The sequence below is a fragment of the Wasmannia auropunctata genome, unplaced genomic scaffold (assembly GCF_000956235.1).
Source record: "Wasmannia auropunctata unplaced genomic scaffold, wasmannia.A_1.0 LD336106.1, whole genome shotgun sequence".
NCBI lineage: Eukaryota > Metazoa > Arthropoda > Insecta > Hymenoptera > Formicidae > Wasmannia > Wasmannia auropunctata.
The window spans coordinates 5,000,407-5,024,325 of NW_012026784.1; the positions used below are offsets into that span (position 1 = coordinate 5,000,407).

The 23,919-nt window shown below is 40.4% G+C and overlaps 1 protein-coding gene and 1 long non-coding RNA gene across 2 annotated transcripts; one reads left to right on the forward strand and one right to left on the reverse strand.

Annotated features, from left to right (window-relative positions):
• The first annotated feature begins 295 nt into the window (after positions 1-295).
• Positions 296-23,837, forward strand: LOC105453582 (cytoplasmic dynein 2 heavy chain 1). Its single transcript, XM_011695665.1, has 46 exons — positions 296-591; positions 1,122-1,450; positions 1,536-1,698; positions 1,960-2,141; positions 2,208-2,320; positions 2,616-2,861; positions 4,726-4,946; positions 5,078-5,485; positions 5,622-5,854; positions 6,056-6,379; positions 6,558-6,624; positions 6,880-7,216; positions 7,333-7,684; positions 7,828-8,170; positions 8,623-8,787; positions 8,877-9,094; positions 9,204-9,330; positions 9,445-10,054; positions 10,247-10,486; positions 11,124-11,631; positions 12,311-12,700; positions 12,779-12,958; positions 13,104-13,469; positions 13,559-13,677; positions 13,763-14,073; positions 14,298-14,446; positions 14,723-15,004; positions 15,384-15,613; positions 15,884-16,012; positions 16,105-16,353; positions 16,507-16,946; positions 17,034-17,168; positions 17,317-17,546; positions 17,674-17,883; positions 18,086-18,374; positions 18,642-19,151; positions 19,247-19,503; positions 19,606-19,806; positions 19,873-20,104; positions 20,247-20,400; positions 20,501-20,717; positions 20,890-21,323; positions 21,432-21,734; positions 21,847-22,097; positions 22,221-22,515; positions 22,739-23,837. The coding sequence occupies exons 1-46, from the start codon at positions 355-357 to the stop codon at positions 23,023-23,025; spliced, it is 12,273 nt and encodes a 4,090-aa protein (XP_011693967.1). The 5' UTR covers positions 296-354; the 3' UTR covers positions 23,026-23,837.
• Positions 2,770-3,536, reverse strand: LOC105453578. The gene is made up of 3 exons (XR_974889.1): positions 3,375-3,536; positions 3,048-3,215; positions 2,770-2,854 (listed from the first exon to the last, which is right to left on the reverse strand). It is a non-coding gene; the product is annotated as an uncharacterized LOC105453578 (long non-coding RNA).
• Positions 23,838-23,919: the final 82 nt, after the last annotated feature.

The window sequence follows — 23,919 nt, forward strand, 5'->3', positions numbered from 1 at the left end:
CAAAGACGTCAAGTTTGACATTTGCTAACTGTAAACATAATGTTCTCGGGTCGGAGAATGGTTTCTGGGATATAGGAGAACGATTTCTCTTTTTTTTTTTAATAAAATTTGCAACACGATTAGATAGAAAGCTATCTGACAGATTCGAGCAGTGTCACGCGTATCTGCGCACGTGCAACGATGCGTGTAGCGATAGTGACAGCTGTGTTGTGTGTTGATTGTTGGTCGTCGTGACGACTGATGACGACGGCGACGGCGACCCGGGCCGCCGCTCTTTACGTGACTGCACGAAACGTTCGTGTGATTTAAATACCTCGTGTTTTAAAACCGCGTTTTATTGTAAAACCGAGCGAGATGGTGGTCGCCGATAAACGCAGGCGTCTGATAGTCTCCACGGCGGGGCACTTCTTCAGCGCGTCCGTGCAGCATGACGAGGAGGACGTCGAGGATCGCGAGATCATCGATCGTTTCCTGGAGCAGTCGTCGTGCCGAACCCTATGCGCCAGGCCGGTCGACGCCGATCGGAATCAAGTCCGTTTGAAACTGAGCACCGAATTGCCCGCCGGTAGAAACACGTTGGTCTTCTTTAAGGTAGAGACCCTTCTTCGCAAAAAAAAAAGAAACATACTTTAATTATACATGGAAAGAACGATTTTGCTGGATTCAGATCTGAAAATAATTTTGTTAGAATTAACTCAAAAATGATAAGCATTGCTGTAAAACGTTTTGATGTTTTAGCAATCAGTTTGATTTTCCAATATTTGATAGTCGAACAAGAATTATTTTCATATCTGTATCCTGCAGAAAAATTTTTAGATCTTCCAGCAAAATCGTTCTTTCCGCGTAACAATTGACGAGTAAATGCAGGAGATTGTAATGAAATAGGGTTTTATATTAAGACGAGATGTTTATCAATTGATTTTTCTCGAAAAACTTTTTTCTTGAACTCGATTAAAGCTGTTCTTCCGTACAATTCTCTCACAATCAGTTACCGTTGTTTCCTAATCGCCGTCATGCCGGCTGACAAGCGTGACTCTTTGTTGACGATAGAAAGCATCTTCTAGAAAGGTGCGAGTCAACACGCCGTTTACATTTGCTGACGATGCGAAAATTCGATGCAGGTGACAGCGGCGGCGGTCACGGAGGAGAACTTTCACGACGTGGTCCAGGTGGCTTCCACCGGCTGCGGGGACGGATCGGTGCTGATCGAGGGGCTCCGCCAGGTATGGGGGCCGACCCTTCGCTCGTCCGGTTTAAGTACATCTTGTTTGAAGAACTTGGAGGAGAGACTGCTCAACTCCGGATTTTCGATTACCGTCGCGGAGGAGGAGGAATTCTGGAAGCGGAGACGGGACGAGGCCAAACGGTCGCACGAGAGAACGAATTGCGAAGAAGCTGCCAAGTCGGTGAAGAACATCAAGGTCGAACTCGAAAGCGCCGCGGTGTCGAGGTGCATTGTTATGCCATTGTATATAATACCGAATATATCTTTACTATCTTATACAATTACTTATTCTTCCGTTTTCGACACACAGAGATGGATTAATCGCTGTGGAGGAAGCTTGCGAAGCTATTTCCGTATTCGTGGACGATTTGTGGAAGTTAGGGGGACCGGCGTATACCGAGGATCGTATGAAATCGTTTCTCGATGTAATCGGGAACGAAGTGGTCCAGCTGATACAAAATTATCTCGGTGCGGTACGTCGACTCAAGTTTCTATTTTTATATCATCCGTAATCAACAGAGTTAGGACGTTTCAAAATCGCTTATAAATCTTCAATTAGTCTTCAAAATGTCTAGAATAATATAAAAGTAGTATAATAATTAAAACATAGAAGTTTTTATTAATAAATCAAACTTATGATTTGAGAATGTATCAAGGGAGCTCCGATTTTTTTTTGTAACGCTTAAACGATTGTTTCTTCTTATGTGTTACGACGATTTATGGAATGCCATTAGGTCGACACGACCGACGCTCGCGCAAAGGACGAAGCAATCGCACTCGGAGCGACCGTATGCGAAAAGTGGGCGAACGCAACGCAGAAGCTGACGGAGCTTTTCTGGCCGCATCATTCGCTCCATCCTTGGCGCGGACCGATCTTCGTACCCGAGAGATGCTCGAAGCTCGGCAGAAGCCTCAGGTAGGCGTACGACGCATACGAAACCGGCGTGGAATGTATGTATAATAACGTAGCCGCGATCTTCAGGCAGATGTCCGAGTTACGTGCGCAGCATCGCCAATTAAGCAGGCTTCTGACTCCGAGCGAGAGATCTGGTCTCGGTATCGAGAAATTGCTCCAGACGTTCGATGACACGAGATGTATGTGCAGCTTTGCTTTAGAAATCTTTTACAGTCATTTTCTGATGAAGCGTTAGGCAACATGAAAAATCACGAAGCAGTCAAACTGATTTTTTTTTCTCTTTAAAAGTCTCGCAGGTATCGCAGGAACTAAAATTGACAAAGCAGTTTTTGTACTCGCAATTTTTTATAAGTTATTCAATGGATAATAATTGAAACAATTACAAATAGACATTATGATTTAATGAATTGTTAAATAGTTTGCATTAATTTGGTACTTGAAATAAGTAAATGTTAATAATCACAACTAACTTAGTTGCTTTGGGCGATGACGAACGGGACGATGAATGGAATAGACTGAGGCGTAAGATCGAGGAAGGCTTGATGCCAGCTGAAGAACGCGTTGCTCAGAAGCTGAAGGACCGTATCGCCGATGCTGATACTCCGAGCGCTCTGGTAGCTGAATTTGAGAGATACAGCGAGCTGATGAAGAGGGAAGGGCTTAAGAGAGCGTTACGCGGAGAACGAGAATCCCTGCTTGCAGCGTATCGCGATCTAATCGGTAGAGTACACTCTTAAGCACTATAAAATGTTCTCCATATCACTACGTTAGCCATACAAATATGTCAAGAGAACAAGCTGATTGAAATATGGATATAATATGAATATAAATTCTTCTATATAAAAGTTAATGTTTAATTTTCAGATTTATTTATGTTATCTAATATGAGAAATGTAAATAATATACCCATTCGAAGCTCGACTCATCTCATTCTCTCTTAATTCTTATCGCATCCTCCAAACACACTCTCGCTACCAATGAATCATCCTTAATTGAATTTAAAAACGTATTTATTTCGTTTTTCCATTTGCTTTGCCATTCATCATCTATTAGTTGGCTGACGATATACTGCGACTGTAAAGATTATTTCGCTAATTAGTACGGAAATCGCAAAATATTACAGAAACTTCTCCATTTAGTTTAATTCACTAGATCGTGAACATAATGGAAGAAATATTAGGAAAAGGAATAAATATAATAATTTTATTTTATCGGAAATAGTGTATTCCATACGTTTCGTGGCGTCGCAGTCATTCGCGAGACAAGTCGCGGAAAATTAACATCGTTTCTTATAGTTTTTGAGACGAGAAATCCAATGGTGTTAATTAAAATTACGTCATATATCGGGAAACACATCAAAAATTGAGTTTAAAATCGGAAAAATGCTTGGCGTCACAGTCATTCGCGAGACAAATCACTGCATGTGTCGATGATATGCAGTGTGTACATTATGTTTTTTCATTACAAATAAAGAATTTGTTATAAAAATGCTATATTTAATAGTAAAAATATCAGACGCAACGGTAAGTCCCGTGCGCTTGCACGAACATGTGACTTCCCGTAATTTAATGTAATTTTAATTAGCACCATTGGATTCCTCGTCTCAAAAACTATAAGAAACGATGTCAATTTTACTTTCTGCGAGCGAGAACACCCTTTTTCCAAAATGTATTATTCATGATTTTACGGGTATCAAATTTTATATATGTTGAAAATTATGAAACGATTTAATTTGTCTGCGGATCTGACAAGGTTTAACCAGAGATAATATAATGATAAAATTATTTATTTATGCGTCGCGATTAACCACGCGTTGCAATTGGCCACGTTGCGATTACCCACGTCGCGATTGCCTCTCCAAACAAATTTCGTATATTGGAAAAAGTCGGTTTTAAATGAATTGAGAAAAAAAAATATCAGAAATTATTCGAGACTAAATAATGTTCACTCAATTTTTTTTTAATAATAAAAAATATTAAAAATAACATTAACGACAATAATAACTAAATATCCACATTTCATCTTACCGCCCCCCCTAAAACAACTCTTTGGATCTGCCACTGATTTGCGCGCTTAATTAGTTATTAAAAAGGAGGTAATTTTTACGCCAGTCCCATTCGTTTGTGTTGAAACGACCGCGAGAATTTTAATTTCAAAGCTAGAGCAGCCATTGTTTATTGCAAATCGGCTGGAGCAAAAAATTCGAGATTGGTGCCATTAATTAGCTGCTAAGTACAGTCTGTAAATAGAATTTTTTAAGTGACTGGAAGGGTGGTTTATCGAATATAAGGCCTTCCGACACGTGTATTTAATAGAAATGTTTTGCATTGTGTTTGTGGCACTTATGAGTTACTTTGTGTGAAGCTAGAAGTGAGATAATTTATTTGTAAAAAATTGCTCCAAAATCTTCAACCAGTTTCGTTATAAATTAATGACATTATTGATGTTTCTTACAAGTATTTTTTTTCTTTTGACATTATAATTAAGTATAAAAGACGCAGTAGATATCGAGAACGTTAATCTACAATTCGAATTTGTCTCAATTAATTAATTAAATGTTTTTTCGAAATATACGGGATTCTAGAGAATCGACTGGCTGGTCCCGACACGCAAAATCTTCTGGATGCTCCTAAAGTTCTACAAGAGGTTCAAGCTGCTAGATCCGCGGAGATACGGCTAGAGAGCCTAGCTAAATTAGGAAAAGAACTGCTCGCTGATCTTCCGGGGTACGAAGAAGTGGCGGCGCGTTTATCGAGCGCCCTGAAAGAAGCCGAAGAGAGGAGACGAGATTTGGTTGAGTCATGGGTAACTTTTAATTATACATATTTTTAATATATTTCTCTAAAATTACTTGAAAATTTAACAAAATTTATAATTACCAGGTAACTGGTATTATATATCTCTAAAAGGGTTTAGCAACGCGTTTTTATTCGCAGGTGAACACTACCAAGGACGATATAGCCAAGAAGGAATTGAGCTTGGGCACTGATTCGCCGGTGGTCGAACTTACTGGCACCAGTATGATGCGTGTGACCTACGATCCTCGGTTGATGACACTGATTAGAGAAGCCAGAGCGTTGTCCGGCGAAGGCGTCGAGTTACCGCGGGAAATTAGAGAGCTGGTAGAGAGAGCCGCATCTTTAGCCGGACGAGCTAGAGCTCTTCAGCAGGTCGCTACGTTCCACAACACGATCGGCGATCGAATGGTACCCTCTCAGAGACCGCTTATGTTGACTATAGCTCTCGAATTGGCGCGAGCTGTTCAAGAGCAGTCGGGTGTCGTTTGGTCCGATCCTCATCTCGTCGACGTGTACACCGCCAGATTAAAAGAGTTGGTAAGAAAAGCTCGTTTTGTTATTTATATATTATTAAAATATTTATACATATCAATGATATATAAATGCATTGATATATACTTATATATAATCAATATTGCTAGGCGAAATATATTCCATAACATATTCCCCGCAGGTAGTGAAGTTTGCCCGACAAAACTCAGAATTGATCTCAAAGCACTCTACCTTGCGAGATTACGTGTCGGGCTTGTTGAAGGGCGACGCCGTGCATCTTGTAGGAAATCAGAACATATGGAAGGAGACGTTGACGAACATGAGAGCGATTGTCGACGCTGTGGATTCGGAATATGGTAATGCGAGAGCTTGGAAGTTGCATTGGGATCGGCAACTCCTCAAGGCGTTGGGTGTAGCGTACAGGTATAGTGATAATTTCGCGGGAAGGATCTAAAAGAGAAAGATTTAAAAATATTCGAAATATTTGATTATAATAAAATGCTATATTATATATAGAACGATTTTTAATTGCATGCAAAATTTATCAACGACATTGATATTTTTGTCGGAAATATATTTAGCCTTAAATATGCATCTCCCTGTTTTATTGTACGTCTTGTCTAGGAATGCCTTGCCGTCCTTGTCAAGAAAACTATCTGAAATTCGAGTGGAACTCACTTTTCGAGATGGATCCTTACAATGGAGGCCGCCGCTCGAGGATATTCGCGCGAAATTGTACTCCGGTATACGCCGATCGCTTTCCATTCCGGTGAATTTTAGGGGTGTCGGAGACGTCGCCGATGCACGCTTCGGCGATTTGGTGCAGAAGAACGCGTATCTATTCAGCGGCGTTTACAAGCAAGTCGAGATCGCCCTGTCCACTCTTGAGTTGTTTAGGCTCAAGTGGCTAAATCTAGCAACACCGGCCAATATAGATGTTGGTGAACGGTAAAATAAAATATTATATTTTATATATAAGAAATTAATATAGATAATTAACGTATAGGATTAAGATTCTGTTAAATTTTTATGGAAAAAGATTTATTAAAAAAGGATCTGTAAATTAATAAGTAAAAAAAAGTTGTATAAATATATTATTTGTTTATGTCGGTCTATAATTTTCTAGACTGAAAGGTAAACCTCCCCAAGAATGGGCGAAAGCTTTTAAGGAGGCGAAACAATGGGCCCAAGAAGTAAGTTTTATGTTACGAAAATAAATCAAAAAGTACTTTATACATATGAATAAATAGAAAATGATAAAAATACCAGAAAGTTTCCAAGGTTTATTAATAAATTTTTAACTCTATATAATATGTATATATACTTTCTAACATGCATCTTGTGTCTTATTTACGAATAGTTTTTCACTTTGTATTAAACATTTAAACATTTGCAACATATCGATTCGACTAAAGATTGGTGTGTACATTGAATTTCTGTCGAGATAGGTCGGAAAATTACGTGGATGCGAGGTGAAAATCTCGTGCATATGCATCGACACATCGACGACGAGGAACGATTTGGAGACCGCGTCTCGTCATTATTGGGAACGGCTGTGTTCCGATCTGAGAGCGGAAGCGTCCTCGCGGCTGGTGGCTATCGTGGACTTCCTATCCTTCGCGTCCAAGGAGCTCGAACGTAGGCCGCGCGATGTGGAAGAGGTCGGATTAGCTTACGAGGCTCACGCGCGTATCGAGCAACAGTCGGCAGGAATCGCCGAGGAGATGGAAGTCGTCGCTGTGCTCGCCAAAGTTATGGCCGCGTGGACCAGCGAGAAACTCGACGGTAATGTTCTCCCATATAAAATTGTCATGTTATTCCGGAACCATTTTTTCGTAAATTACAAAAAAAAGGGATATAATTATAAACTGAGCTCTCGTTAATTTGCATGTTGTTTGCAGGCGTTAACGCGGCTCACGCCGCTTGGCAGGATTTGGGAGACCGTTTGGAAAAGCACAAGGCCGTTATGGCGCGTCTGTTGGAAGACGCTAAAGTTAATCTTCGTCACAGGGCGATAGCGCTAAGGGACGAAAGAGAAAGATGGCAGGCAAAGTGGTCCGCGAGATCGGAGAGTCTCACGCTCGACTGGCTGATGTCGATGAAGGAACGTTGGCTCAATCTAAACGGGCAGTTGGATTCCTTGAAAGCGGACTGCAAGAGAATATCTTTGGAACTCGAAAGTGTCCTGGAGGACGAAGACATAAATCTGTCACAAGTGGAACGCGAATTGGAAACCGAGGAGTCAAATTACAGGTCTCTTTAACGGAAGACCTTTCTTATGAAACTAGAAACTTTTTGTTTCCTCGTTTTAGCATATGTGTCAGAAAATTTATTTTTTACTTTATGGTATTTTTAACGAAAAATGAATTAACATATTATATCGAACACAATCGCAGATTCCAATCCGAGTTTTTAGAGGAGCTGAAAAATCAGGAAACCGAGGAGTGGGCCGTAGCTAGAAGAAGATTACCAAGACTTCACGATTGGCTTGATTCCTGGCAGAATAAGATTCGGTTGAATGACAATCTGGAGGTCGATACCTTCGTTGGCAGAAAGATAAACGAAATCAGATCTGCGATCGAATTTATCCAGCCGCTTCGGGGAGACGAGATCACCGACGAGCACTGGACCGAGTTAATTCCTATACTGGGCCTAAAGGTCGGAAGCCCACGGAATATCACATTGGGCCACTTGCTCGCTTGTACAAAAGAGCTGAAGGAGAATGAGGATAAAATAAAGGTAAAAACATGCAATTTTAAATAATAACAATAAATGTCAAGCTCGTCAATATAAAAACAATCAAATTTAAAAAGAGGCCAAACTATAACGAGCGCTTAAAAACGAAAATGTTAGCGTTTATTAATTATCTATAAAGTTTAAATATGAGAATTAATTAAAATGATATTTTGACATTTTTATTTTTAAGTGCTCGATAGCTTAGTCTCTTTTTAAATTTGATTTTTAATGCAATTTTAAGATTGTTAAGAAGAAAGGAATGGTACACGGAATTTCAATATTTACAATATCTAATTTTTCCAGTAAAAGAGGTTTCTATTTTATAAAAAATGTGTTCTTAAAAAGATTATTAAAAATATAATAATAGACTTGTAAAAAGCTGAATATGTAGCCATATGTATTTATATTGTAGTTTTCAGATTTTCGTAAACGCGACATATGTATTCGTATTTCAGGAAATAACGAAGCGAGCAATCGCCGAGAGCGGGATCCGACAGGCGTTAATAGATCTCGAGATCTGGGAAAGTACGGCGTCACTTCCGTTACAGGAGTCAACTGACAGCAAAAATAAGACGATCTTACTCGTCGGGGATTACGGCAGTCTGTTGGCGAAAATAGGTGCCGCGCTTTTATATTTATTGTCATTGATTTTCATTAATTTTATAATCTGTCAATTTTACATCAAATTATTAATCGTTTACAAACAGAGGAATTGAGGCTCTTGCTCGAAGGAGCGAAAGGCACGTCAGGACACGACAGGTTCGCGTCTAGAGCTGCGCGCTGCGAAGCAGCTCTATCGGAGCTCGAAGAAAGGATTAAGGCACTCAGCAGCGTACAAAGGAAGTGGATCTACTTGGATCCGGTCTACGGAAGTGGGGCGGCTCCCAATGACTCCGGCAAATGGTCCAGGGCCGATAAGGAATTCAGGTCTGTTAAATTGCATCAATGTTCGATTTAATTCGCCCTGCATACAGCGTCTTTCAGCGGTTTTTCTTTCTGTATCATTTATATTCAAATAATTTATATCTTTGCTTAGATATCTCATAGGAGAAGTATCTCGGGACCCCAGAGTACCATCCTTAAGGCAACTTTCACTACCAGCTTTAATAAGTTTAAAGGACCTATTAGATAGATGTCAGAAATGTCTGGACGAATTTCTGGAGGTAAAATTTATGAAATAAAACATGTAACTGAAAAACAGTCACGTATTTTCCGAAAAAAAAAAAATATATTTTACATTCCTGTCGGGGGTTGTAATAAAAAAATCTTAATTACAGGAGAAACGAGCAGCTTATCCAAGATTGTACTTTCTCAGCGACGAAGATCTTCTCGAACTGGTATCGGGCAGTGGAAGAGGCTTGGAGGCTCACTTACCGAAATTGTATCACGGTATTGGTTCGGTAGTAAAGGAGAATAATTTGTTAACGGCGATTGTGTCACCCGAGGGAGAAATGTTGAAGTTACCAGAGGCTGTCGATCTCACGGAATCTCTACCGCAGTGGCTGAACAATCTCGAAAAGGGGATGAGAAACGCTCTCCGTCAAAGTTTGGAAAAGTGTCTAAACGATTCCACACCCGATCCGTCCGTTTATCCCTCACAAATATTGCTGCTGTCGGAAAGAATAGGATTTACCGAGCGCTGCGAACGCGCCCTCAAGGAAGGTCGCGCGGCTCTGCAGAAGCTTGTCGAATTTCTGGAAACGCAGAGGGCAAGGTACAGAGGACTGGAGGACGCCGGTGACAAGCTGACCGCGCTGAAAGCGCGCGGACTTCTTCTGGATACCGTCCATCATCTGCAAGTGGCCCGAACATTGTTGAAGATCGTCGTAACGGGCGAGAATGCTGGCTGGACGTGGCATAAACAATTAAGAAGCTACAAAACTGTGAGTTTTGCTTAAAAAATATATTTTTGTCTCGGTAATTGAGAATTTAATCGATAGCGATATGACATTTTTTTTCCTTTAAAACGCACTCCGTAAATTTTAAAAACAGAAGCAATAAATTTTTAAAATATGAAACATTTTGTCAATTATATATTATATTATTACATTACACTGTCATATATTTTAAAGAGTCAAGGTACGTACGTAATACGATGCGCCGGTGCAGAGTTACCGTATCGCTTCGAATATCAAGGGGCGTCCATCGGCTTGGTGAGAACTCCCCTGACAGAGAAGTGCTTCTTAGCACTCACGCAAGCTATGAAGCTTGGGTTGGGTGGCAGCCCGACCGGTCCCGCTGGAACCGGAAAGACCGAAAGTGTCAAAGCTCTAGCATCTGTCTTGGGTAGATTAGTTCTTGTCTTCAATTGTGACGAAGGTAAAGTGTCTAATTTCATCACAATTACGGCAGAAATTGTCACGTTAAACTAACAAGGAAACACAACCAAGTGTTCCCCTCCAATTTTATTAACCTTTGGATATATCAATACTATTTAAATGTTAATAATTGTTTTTGTCTATATTTATATTATATATATTAATAATATTATTATATATTAATAATATTAAAATAAGATGCACGTATTTTTTTTATAAGTCGCATGTTAAGGAAATGAAACCCTTCCTTGAAAAAAGATTTTCTTTCGAAGCAAATATCGTTTGAAACTAGAAAAGATGGAAAAAATTTTTAACTTTTAAAAGTTGAATGGTTTCAAAAATATAAGACTCTATAATAATAAGAAAACATTTTTATTTCAGCATTTAAATTTTTTTATTACAAAATATTTTTACAAAATTAAAAAAAGTATAATAACTGTTTTTTTTTAAGGGAAGATTTATTCCCTCAACGTGTGATTCAACACTTGCAAAAGACGTGTCTCTTATTTTTGTCTATATTTTAACATATCCATAGCTTATTAAAATCGAAGGAAAAAATACTTGAATGTAAGCTAAGTTCCTTGTAAGCTAAGTTTACTATTAAGGCGTGAAGTTAAACTGTCCTTTGCGAAATGTAGGAATGGACACTGGCAGCATGAGACGAATCTTAGGCGGCCTGGCGCAAGCCGGCGCCTGGGGTTGCTTCGATGAATTCAATCGTCTCGAGGAGGACACCCTGAGTGCAGTATCGATGTTGGTGAGGCCGCTTCAAGAGGCGCTACGGAACGGCTCGCCCGAGATCCTGCTGGGCGATCAGAAGATCAAGCTGGATCCTCACTGTTGCATTTTCATCACGATGAATCCAGCCGGAAGCGAGTACGGTGGTAGGCGTAAGCTGCCGGATTCCTTAGCGCGACTCTTCAGGCCTATCAGCATGGCGCATCCGGACAAATCGGACATCGTCAAGACTCTGCTGGAGTGCGCCGGTTTCTTGGAGGCGGCCACCCTCGGTAAACGTCTGGTGGAGGCTCTTGATATTGCCGGGACCATACTTTCCGAGCAGCCGCATTACGATTGGGGGCTCAGGGCGCTTAAATCTGTGCTCGACGATCTGCATCCGATTGCCGGCGTCGATGAGACCACCAGGTACGCTTGCGTTTCTGTTTTCAACTGTGTAAGACTGAAAATAAAAATTTTATTAGATATAATAATAAAAATTGTTAACAATTTGTAATAAAACTTTGTCTTAAATTATTAGCGTATTTTTAATACATTGTTGACATAATAAGATTGATACGACGCAGGCTTGATCTGATATTCCAGATTAATATTTTTTAATAACAGTTGTGAATCATGATTAAAAAATTAAGAGGCAATATCTGTGTCAGACATTTCAAGTTATGAATATTAACACGCGGAAATTTGGAAGGTTTTATGACAAACTTAGCGATAAGAGACGCGTCCTTGAATTATCGCTGAAAAACCTAATATAATTAATAGATAGAAAAAAATCACGGTGGCACAATCTAATGGCTCATGTTTTCAGTCCCTAAATATCAGAGTTTTTATCTTTATTGCGTTAATGTATAAGTTGGCCATCGATAAGAAAATAATTCATTCCTTGATACAGATTTCAGTTTGTACTTTTTGTTGATAAGAAATGTTTCTATTTTTATTGCGTATAATTTAGATAAGATAAATGTGAATACTTTTTGATAGAATTAAGAGAGATTTAAATTAAGATCTTTAAAATGCACTAAGACAAAATTTCTTTTTCGTTGAAACTTATATTGATATGATGAAGAGATTTCTTATTTTCTGGCAGGCTTCTCGTTTCGATCAGGGCGTCAACCCTTCCAAAACTGACGGAGGCAGATACGACGAAATTCCTGTCATTGCTGGACGATCTCTTCCCGAAGAGTAATCTTTCCTTGTCGGTCTCTGAAAACGAGGACCTGGTCGTCGCACTGTTGAAGATCTGCGAAACTCGAGGATTAACGAAGGAGATTGCCAACAGATGCATTCAGCTGAACGACCTGTTGAAGAGCAGGACCGGCGTCGCCATAGTCGGTCCACCGGGTAGCGGAAAGACGTCGATCAGATCGTGTTTGGCCGAGGCAATGGCGAAAATCGGCGAAAGCCTCCAACAGATTGTCGTTTATCCTGGCGCGGTACCAAAGAGCAGATTACTAGGTCACATTAATCCGCGAACGAGGTGAAGTAACGGAAAATATGATTTCTTACGATGCCGTGCGTTGAATAAAATTGTACAAACATCCGCGTGTATAAACAGGGAATGGAAGGAGGGTGTTCTATCGAGCGCGGTGACGTCCGCTGGAAATTCCGCGACCTGGATTATTTTTAACGGGGACGTGGAGCCCGAATGGGCAGAGGCGTTGAATTCAGCCTTAGATGATAATCGGCTGCTAACGTTACCCAATGGGATAGGAATTAAACTTGGTAGCGGTACAAGGTACAAATGTCACTAATTGACGATATGACAATATTCTTAATGCATAATGGCGAAATTTCCCAAATTCTAATTATGCACGTCAAATAAATTTTTTTTTACGCTTTTGCGGTATTTAATTACTTGACCATCATGTTTGTAAAACAAGGTTTATCTTTGAGACCCATAAACTCGCCGATGCCAGTCCAGCTACGGTATCGCGACTGGGCGTTCTGCATCTTGGCTCGACGAGACCGACATCGTTACTGGTGCCGTGGCGTTTAGAGCAACTCTCGTCAACCGCCGCGGAGATTGCAAACACCCATTTATGTTCGTGCATCGACGAAACTCTGAAAGTAAACGTCGACAACTCCTCCGCATCCGGCCTGATGACCGCCACGTTGTGTCATCTTCATAAAGCGCGGACGTTCGCTCAGGCCACTCAGGCTCTTCTGGTCTCGTTATGCGGCCAAGTGGAGGATACGCAATCCAAAGACAATTTGGCGAAATTTATTTACGGATCAACCGAGAGCTGGTAAGTGCTCTAAAGGGAACTAATCTTCTCAAAACAATAGGCTGGAGCATCGTCACGCCGAATTTTTTGCTTATAAAATTATTTCTCAGGTGTCCCGATCCACAAAAGCCAAGTGCGGTTCTTTACGACCAGGAAACCGATCGATTGGTACCTTTCAGCGATACATATGAATCTATCGATACCGAGAACGGGCCCATATCGATTTCGGGTATTGTTAAAAAATTTATTTTTAAAAATTTTAAGAATATATCTTTAGAAGAGACTTTAGAACTTTATATATTTTGGTTATACAGATCGCATCAAGAAAGCATTAGCAGCTACTTTGACCTGGATAGAGGACGGACATCCGATTATGATTCGTGGATCTGAGGCCTGCGGTAAAAACGCTTTGATCGACGTTGCGTTGACGAAAATAAAGAATCAGGATACCACAACCGTGGTGCGAGGGTCTTCACTTTACGGTCCTGACGATCTCGTGAGTCGTTTGAAAAAGGCCTGCTTACGCTTGGAGTCTTCGTCGCAGGGTAGGACGTACAAGCCGAGAAGCGGATCTCGAGTGCTTCTTATCTTGGAAGATATGCATCTCGCCGCTAAAGACTTACAGGTATAACTCCAAACGAGTTTTCTCTCCGATCTTTCGATGCATTAATTTAGACATACTTTATAGCTGTGTTAACATATAAAAGATAATATTTTGAAAATTTCTCTTTCCAAATGTTTTTGTTTTAACTATTGAATTTGCAAATAATATTTCTTTAAAAAAAAATAGTAAGGAAAGTTCTCAAAAAAAATTGTAACATGATGTTAACAAAGTAAAGTTATTCTCAGGAATTGGTGAGAGAATTGCTTCAAGAGGAAGGTTTCCTTGAGGAAGATCTCGAATTTTCCAAAATATCCATAACAATTATATGCACTGCCGACGTGACTACTCGATTACATCCGAGGCTTGAAGCATTATTTGCAACTTATTATTTGGAGTGAGTGATTTATCTACAGAAAAATATATAAATTAGAATAAAGTTTGGAAGAAATCCATTGTTTAAAATGTCTAATTATATATAAATTTAATCTTCTGGATTTTCGAACATTAAGAGAAGAAGTTGGAAAAATTAAAAACAAGAAATTCTTAATTTAACAAAATAAATTTCAATTAATTCTCTTTAACTCGTGAATTCTTAAAAATACAATATTAAATTACAATAAATTTCGTAAATAAAATCTTAAGATTTTAAATAAAATTATGTCTGTAACAGAGATCCAAACCAAAAGGATGTCGCGGCCATCCTCGAGCTTCATTTGAGGACTTCCTTGAAAGAAGTCGACCTTGTTATGGCGGAGTCTTGGATCGTCCGAATGAAGCCTAGTATTTTGGATGCTTTCCGATCTGTGAGTTCCGCTGAGGAATCTCCTCTCATCTGGACTCTTAAGGATATTGTCTTATGGGCAAAGCTCCTGAAGTATTATCCCACTCCCGAAAACGAAGCGTATATCACTCGTTACTTGTTGGACATTGGTCAACGTCTATTTCGCGCGAGGTATTACTCTAAAATCGTAATACTTTACAGGGCAACTTTTTATTTAAAAAATATATATTATTATTATATGTATACATTAAAATCAAATTTGCAAAGAAGATAAATTAAATTTCAAAAAATATAAATTTAAAGTCTTATTTAAACGTTCCTTAATAAATGATTAAACCGCTTTCCCACACAGCAGAAAATATTTTTTTAAATATTTCAATTAAATATTTCGAAATATTTCGTAAGCATGTGTAAGACATTTAAACTTATTACATTAAAATATTTCACAAAAATATTTTAGAAATATTGTACAAATATCATAAGAAATATTTTTGAAATATTTCATGCTATGTGAGTTATTGTATTCGAGTCGTATTATTTACCAATCTAGATTAACGCCCAAGGAGTTTTCACGATGGGAATCTCTACTAATTTCGAAGGACTCCGAGGTAAAAGATTTTAACAATGATGTTTATGCGTGGAAGAGCGCGAATATTGGGCTGTATCCTTTGAGTGAGGAACAATGGCGAGAAGAGATAATCAACGCAGCAGCTAGATGCGCCAGAGAGGGTCAACCAGTGCAGGCATCGATTTCAACTTATCTTTTGGAAATCGTAGCTGGTATGTATATAATTAAATTAGTAGATGAGAAGAAGATTGGCATTTATCACAACAATATAAATAAATTAAAAACTAGAAAGATTCTCAGAATAATCAACATTCGAATAAATAGGCTGATGGGAATCGGCGCGGTAATTATTGCGAAAAATCACAAATTTCAATAATTGACACAAGTTTATCCCGTATATATAAGTATATATTTCCAAAATTCGGACCGATTGCTATTAGCCTATTTATTCGTATGTTAAATATAAATAAATATTTTCCTAGGACTAAGCTGGGCCGTTGGATGCGATTTCCGTGGTATAATTCTCATTGGACGACCCGGAGCAGGCAGGAGATCAGCAGTTAAACTGGTTGCGACCTTTTCTTCCCTACGACTGATTGATTCAGGACCTGGTACCGTAAGATGAGCTATGATCTGCAGAAACGCGATCAATTATCGTATTTTGTTCCTCGGAATTCTGTCATATCCGTAAATTATTTTTTAGAACGCGGAAAAGCGGCGATAAAGAGCGCCGTCCAATCAGCCGGCATCGAGGGTCAATCGACTTTGCTTCTGCTGGAGGAACATCACGCCAGGGAGGAGACCTTAGCCGTGATGGTGAGCGCTATAGTATCCAAAGGGGAAGTTCCAGGACTTTACACAGCGGAGGAGCTTGACGCGCTGGTCGCGCCACTCGCCGATCTGGCCCGAAGGGAAGATTTTCAAGGGACGCTGGAACAATATTTGTACCATCGTACGTTTACTCAAAACCTGAATAAATAAATTCACAGTAGTTCGTTTCTCCTCGAAAGAATTTATAAATCTTGCATTTATATATCAGTGATGGATCTTTTTGCTAATTATATTGTCGTTGTGATATGTATAACGACTGAATGATTTTGCGCAGGCCTGCGCAAGTATCTTCGCGTAGTGATGGTCTTAGATTCTGAAGAGATCGAATCGTCGTCGTTGCTACGTCTTGGCCTCCTTCGATATTGCGCGCTGCTCGGAGCCGGACCTGGCGTTTCTGACGAGTGGTGGTGTCGGGAGAGCTCGCTGATCAAACTGGCGATTCAGGAGGGCACTTTGCAACTGGACGAACTCGAGGAACTGCCGCAATGCGCGAAGGTCATAATCGGAGCTCATCTTCAGGCGCCTCGTTACCAAAGGGCACCGGCGCGGTTTCTCGCTCTGGTGCACACCTGGAGACACCTCCGCGACACGTGGAGCAAAGAGGTTGAAGAGAAGCTGCGATCTCTTGAAGCCGGTATCAGCAAGCTAAGAGAAGCCGGCGAGCAGGTGGCTAAGCTGGAGGACGAGGTGTCCAGGCAGCGCCAAGAACTTGAGGTACATATAATACAATAATACTATACAATTGCAAATTCTTATATTTTACAACCGCAAATGTATAATTGTATAAAATCTTACTTCAAGGTGGAAAAGGGGAGGGCCAATACCGCTCTTGAACAAATCACCGCCACAATGAGAGGCGCGACCACTCAAAGGGGAGAGATGACAACTTTGAAGGCCAGCACGGAACGCGAGAGTGCCGAACTCGCGCGGCGTAAGGTAATATTATTTTTCTCTGTCATCATTTATCGTAATCAAACAAAAAAACTGAAGGATATTAAAGATTACGCAACGTGACGTGTCCGCGTCGATGTGATGCATATACATAAATAACGATATATGTATATCAATTTTATCATTTGCGTAGGCGGACATAGAGAGTGAATTAGGAAAGGTCGAACCTATGGTGGCGCAAGCCGCACACGCGGTGGCTGGTATAAGTGCCGATGCGTTGGCTGAAGTTCGTTCGTTAAGAGCACCCCCGGCGCCGGTGAGAGACGTGCTCGAGGGTGTTCTTCGGCTAATGGGCATAAAAGACACGTCTTGGAACAGCATGAAAACTTTCCTCGCCAAACGAGGTATCAAGGACGAGATTAGGTAAACGACAATTTTTGGCTTAATCTAGATAATTTATATTTATTTTATTTTATCCAACTATTTGTTTAATTTTACGACAAATTAAAATTCTTTTTTTCTCCACTTTTCTTCACAATTTAACGCGCAGAAATTGGGATGCGAGACGCAGTACGCCTGCGAGTTTAGAAGCGGTTGCCAAGTTGATAAAGGAACGTCCGGACAGCTTCGAAGAGAAAACCGCGAAGAGAGCGTCGGTTGCGGCTGCTCCGCTAGCCGCGTGGGTACTCGCGAATCTTCAGTACGGTCAAATATTGGAACAAGTTGCTCCTCTCGAACGAGAACAACGTCAATTAGCAGAGTAAGCCTTTTCAATTTCTTGTATGCAAGAATTCTTGATTTTTCCTTGATTCATCTTCCAGTCATTTCCCATTTTATTTTTGTCACCAGAGATAAAAACTTCGCTTCCTCTTGTTTCCTTGTCTAATTTCAAATTTTTATTATTTACCTTTTACATGCTAGTTGCTTTATTATTCGATTTCTTAATTTTTTTGCGATTGAAGGGGATTGGCGGCGGCTGAGGCACAATTGGGGAAATTGGAAACGGGATTAAATACGGTGGAGAGTCGCGTGGCGCAGCTTCAGCAGGAGCTTGCCGAGCACACGAGGGGAGCGGCTGAATTGCAGCTGCGAACCGAATCCACCGAGGCCAGTCTCTCGACGGCGCGTGCTCTATTGAAGAAACTCGATACCGAACATCGCGACTGGCAAGCGCAATTCCAAGAGCTGACAGCCAGGAAAGAACGACTAGATGTTGAGGCAGCTAATGCAGCAGCTCTACTTGTTTATCAAGTAATCAGGCTTTCTATTTAAATTTGCTCAATGTGAAACAAAATACTACATTATATTTTAGAACATCGCAACTTTATTCTAAAATTTACATAAATTAATATTTAAATATAAAAAGTTTGAATATTCTTATGTTTCAATTTTTTAACTTTAATTTTTAAATATAAGAACGTTTAAATATCCAATGTTGTGATGGTTGAACATAATAATAAATATTATCAATTGATTCTTAAAAAATTAATGGATTTACAACGCGCTTAGATTACGCAGGATCCTGAGAGAGACGACGATTGGAAAAAATCAGCGACCAAGTTACTAGTAACCGAACGCGAGAGATTATCGTGGAGGGCACAGGGTTTGCCAGCAGACACGAGTAGCTTGGTCGCGGCCTCTCGCGTGCTGAAAGGACCTCTGATCCCTCTTTTCCTTGATCCCTCGGGAGTAGCTGTCACCTGGATCAAACGCAACTTTGGCACCAGACTCGAGATAACCCAGCCTGAAAATTCCAAATTTCTGACGGCTCTAGAGCTCGCTGTGCGTTTCGGGAAACCTCTCTTGGTCGAGGAATTGGTCGAATTCCCATCGATACTGTTGCCCATGCTTCGCCGGGGACCGCTCAGATTGGGCGATCGCACTCTGCCGGCTCAGGAAGGCTTTCAACTCTTTCTGGCAACTAGGAAGGATCGATTGGAAGATATTCCGAAGGAAGCCGATGCTGTATTGTGCGAGATCACGCTCGGCGCCGGTACGAGAAGTCTGGCGGAGAGATTTGTAGAGAAGGTATGGGAAAATAAAGAAATATATACGCATCAATTTTAATATGGCATCTCTATCTGATTTCCTTTTGTCGACGATTAACGATACTGTTCCATCAGCTGCTACTAAACGAAACGCCGGAGCTTGAGGCGCAGAGAAGAGAGGCCTTAGAGAGAGAAGAAAGATTGTCCGGAGAACGAGACGCGGCCAGGCTGGATGTGTTGAGCCAATTAGCCACAGCCAGAGGTCAAGATCTCTTACAAGAATCTCAAGAACAAGGAGGTCTTTTGTCTTCATTGGAGGCAACGCAGTCCAAGGCGAAAGAGATAGCGATTGCGCTCGAGGAAAGTAGACAAAGTTTGAACGAAGTCTTAAGGTACTCTAAAAAAAAATTTTAACATTATTTCTACTAAAAATATTAATGTTGACGCTGGTATCAATATCTGTAAATAAAGCTGTTTTCGTCCTCTTCTTTTAGGCGTGCCAAAGACCACGAAAAGTTCGCGCAGTTCGCCGCTAATGTTTACGAGACCATTAAAGGATTAACACTTCTCAGCTCTTTATACGTCATCTCTACAGAAGCCTACACCGATATCTGCTTGAAAGCGGTGCAGAATGATATTTCTTTCACGAATGAAGACAGAGAAAAGAAGGAATCGCGAGGTCTAATCGAGAAACGGTATGCATATATAATCCAATCAATAGAATAATAAATGCAAGATTATCATGCAGTCTGTCGTGTCAGGTTGATTACTTTGACGTTCCATCATTGCGCGAAGGCGGTCTACAGGAAGCACAGACTTTCACTGGCATTGCACATGGCACTGTCGTTGAACCCAGTGCCGGATGTCGAGAGGAATCTCTTGTTCGACAGCGGCGCGATTGGCAACGCCGATAATTCCGACTTTGAATTACCCGAATGGATACCAGATGAACGACGCGAAGCTGTGCAAGCCTTAGGTTCTTCTCTACCCAACGTACGTATTCCAGTACAATATTGTTACAAGTAATTAAATTTTTAAATTGATTTCAGTATATTCACTTTCCATGAATAATTCGAATTCTTAATTAATAGATTGGAATTTTTTTTTATGTCGATATCGTTTTTCTTTTTTAAAGGTAGCCGCCAGGATGAAATCCTCTTGGTTAAACGATATTTCTAATATTTACGCGGACAACGGGCTTAGCGCCTTCCAAAAAGTTTTGGTCGTGAAGGTTTTACGGCCTGACTATTTGCACACCGCTCTCTCTAAATTGGCTGCGAAGCAATTAGGCAAGTGCCAGATTACGTGACAAATTAATCCATTTAAAACTTTGCATTTACCAGATTTTTTTATTCTTTCAAGTAAATTTAATTTTCAAATTTACCTAAGGTGTGAAGGATTTGGCACCGCCTCTGTGGACATTGAGCACGATCGCCCAGGAAAGAGTGGGGTCATATCCTGTGTTATTACTTTTATCGCCGGGAACTGATCCCGGTCCCGAGCTTAGTGTGCTAGCTGAGAAATATACCTCCGCTGGATTTATCGAGGTTTCTCTGGGCCAAGGACACATCACTCAAGCCGAATCGGCGTTGGAAGCCGCATGCAGGTAGAATCTCATAACTTACAAAAGCACACATAAATATGTGTAACATTTTGAGTAAAAAAACTTGAAGAATCTTGTCATTTTAATAAAAATTATGAAAGTACAATAGAATTTTTAAAAATTGTAAACACACAATCTTGAGTATTCAAAATACACGTTTATCATTATATCGCAGAAACGGCGGTTGGATTTTGCTGAGCAACTTGCAGCTCGCTCTAAACTGGCTACCGCGACTGGAAAGTCTGCTTCGCTCGTCGATGTGTACCACAAACAAGAATTCCTCCACGAGGATCTGGCTGACCACCGAGGAGTGTTCCGGATTCTACCCGGGTTTAGCGGGGCTCTGTCTGAAACTGGCGTACGAGCCGCCCGAAGGCGTAAAGAGGAACGTGAGAAAATCGCTTCAGCAGCTGCGACAGTCGCAGCGTAACGGCGACGACGTCGCGACCACTACATTGGTGCTCGCCTGGTTACACGCGACGCTTCAAGAACGGCGAAACTTTGTTCCTCAGGGCTGGATCAGATCGTACGAGTGGAATGAGTCGGATCTCGAGGCTGCCTACGAGTTGGTAGTGAAGGACATGGCGAAGGAGAAACGATCGCAGCAAGGTACGCGAAACGTACATAAAGAATTTTAACAAACAATAATAATATAATAATAATTTTAAATAATTTTATACGGCCAATGTATGAAATATACATATTGTACATGAAAAGGGGACTGGCAGATCGGCAGAGGTTTGCTCGACGTTGCGGTTTACGGCGGCCGGCTGCAGGATGACTATGACGCAAGGGCGTTACGCTCGATGATTCGTAACGCATGGTCCAGAGACATTTTTGAGGGACGCCGGAAGTTGGGCGACGTGTTGAAAGTGACCGACATGACGATGGGCGATCCGGTAAAGTCATTGGAGAATTTGAACGACATCGACTCGCCGAAAGAGTACTTCGGTCTCCCTGCAAATGCTCATAGGGCATGGGAAAGGGCTGCTGCGGAAAAAGCCTTGACATATCTCAAAGGTATCTTTAAATCTCGGATAAGAATCAAATAGTGCGTGTAGATTTCATTAGCGTTTCATTCCTATATTCAAGTTTCCTCGACATTAACTAATATATTTGAATTGTTCTCGAGGTATCTTGATGAAGCCTTTCGACAACGGCGAAGGAACTAGCGATAAATTAGAAAAGTCGAAAGTCCAACAGGATCTAAAGGAAGTTTTGGAGCGACAATGTTCCTTAACGTTCACAAGTGACACAGGTGCCTTAAGCGAACGGAAAGGAAATCCTTTACAGGACTTTTTCATCGACGAGATCGATCTTACGAAGAAGCTATTGCAAATCGTACGAACGGACATGGACGCGTCGTCTTTCGAAAATAACGAGGTGAAGCGGACTTCGATTTTGAGAATTATGCTCCTATATAATTATTTTAGTACAACGATAATTATAATTGTGTATTTTTGCCTCACAATAACGTAGAAAAAAAATCGTTATTTGTAATTCAAGACTCCTAAGCACTGGCTCGGGGTATGGCGAACGGGTCCGAGGAACGCCACTCAATTCGCGAAGGCGCTTCTGACCAAGTACGAAACGCTCAAATCCTCGGCAATGAACATACCCCGTCGAGTCGATTTGTTCCAGCTGTCCCGACCACGGGCTCTTTTGACTGCCCTGAAGCAACACACCGCACGAGAACTCGGTCAACCGTTGGAAACGCTTTGTCTCCGTGCCAATTGGACCGAGAATCGTACGAACAAAGAGTGGAAGGTATCGCTCCAGCTCGAAGGTTTGCTCATATCAGGTAGGCTTGACTGATTATTGGGCTGGACAGAGTTCGATTATATTCGATTCAGACAGAGTCCAATATTCACAATTAGGTATCAAGTTTTTCATTTGTTAAGAACTTTCACGTCGACGTTTATTAATGAGATAGAACCACGTTTGAGAATCTTTCAAAACTTTTGGATAACATTAAAAAATTTAGTTAAGTATCATTAAATAAAGGAAAAACGTCTTGCTTACAGGAGCCTCGATCGAGGAAGGTGTCTTAAAGGATCTGAACGTGAATTCGGCAGCGGTCGCGGTCGCCCCGACGTGCCAAGTAGCGTTCATGCCGGAGGAATACTCGGACGATAAATCCGGCGACGGCGATCTTTACGCTCTCGAGGATGCGTATCGGCAAGATTATCTGAACATACCGGTTTACACAAGTGCTCAACGGGAGGCACTAATTTGTTCGTTACCGATCACGTGCCCGCGAGAGGAATGCGACGCATGGTTACGCCGTGGCGTCATCCTGTATCTAAGATAAGTAGCTTTCGTAATTGTCCCCGATTAAACTGATGAAGATGAAGATACATGATTTGCAATTAGCATGGGTTTCTAATTCGTACAGTTCTAAAGTGTCTTGAATTTTTTATTTACTTGCTCGTCAGCTAGATATATTTATTTGTCAGATATAATTTAGATCGACTTTGTAGATAAACGGTTTTCATAATTGTCTCTAATTTAGATAGACGGAGATAAATATACGGGATGCTCTGCAAGTAGCACCAGACATTAAATCAAATTTCTAACGGGAGCAAACAGTTCTTGTTAAATGCTAGCTATTAAAAGACACGTATTTGTATTCACATTTCTAATTAATCTTGACAAGAAAAACATAGGTTCCTAATTTATACAGTTCCTAAAAATGTCAAACTTTTTACTTATTTGCACGTTATATATAGATATATTTATGTCACATATAATTTAGATCAACTTTGTAGATAAATAGTTTTAATAATTGTCACTGATTAAATTGACGAAGATGAAGATGCGGGATGATTTGCAAGTAGCGCCAGACATTAAACCAGATCGTTAACGAACGCAAATATTTCGAAACTACTAGTCAAATACTAGTCATAAAAAAGTATTCATTTAAATTTATTTATTTAAATAAAAGATATTTATTTAAGCTTGATATAAAACATAGATACCTAATCTATAGTCTTAAAGTACTTTAAACTGGTTCTTTAATCCGTTAAATATATTTATTTGTCTAATATAATTTGGATCAATAAACTTTGCATATGTAATTTTGTTTAATCGAATAAAGAGCGAAAGGAAGGGGGAGGAAGTATATATACATATCATGTGAATTGAACAATACGCTTATTATTATTAAAAATACATAGAGATATGTCGGGAATTTGTTGGGAGGTAA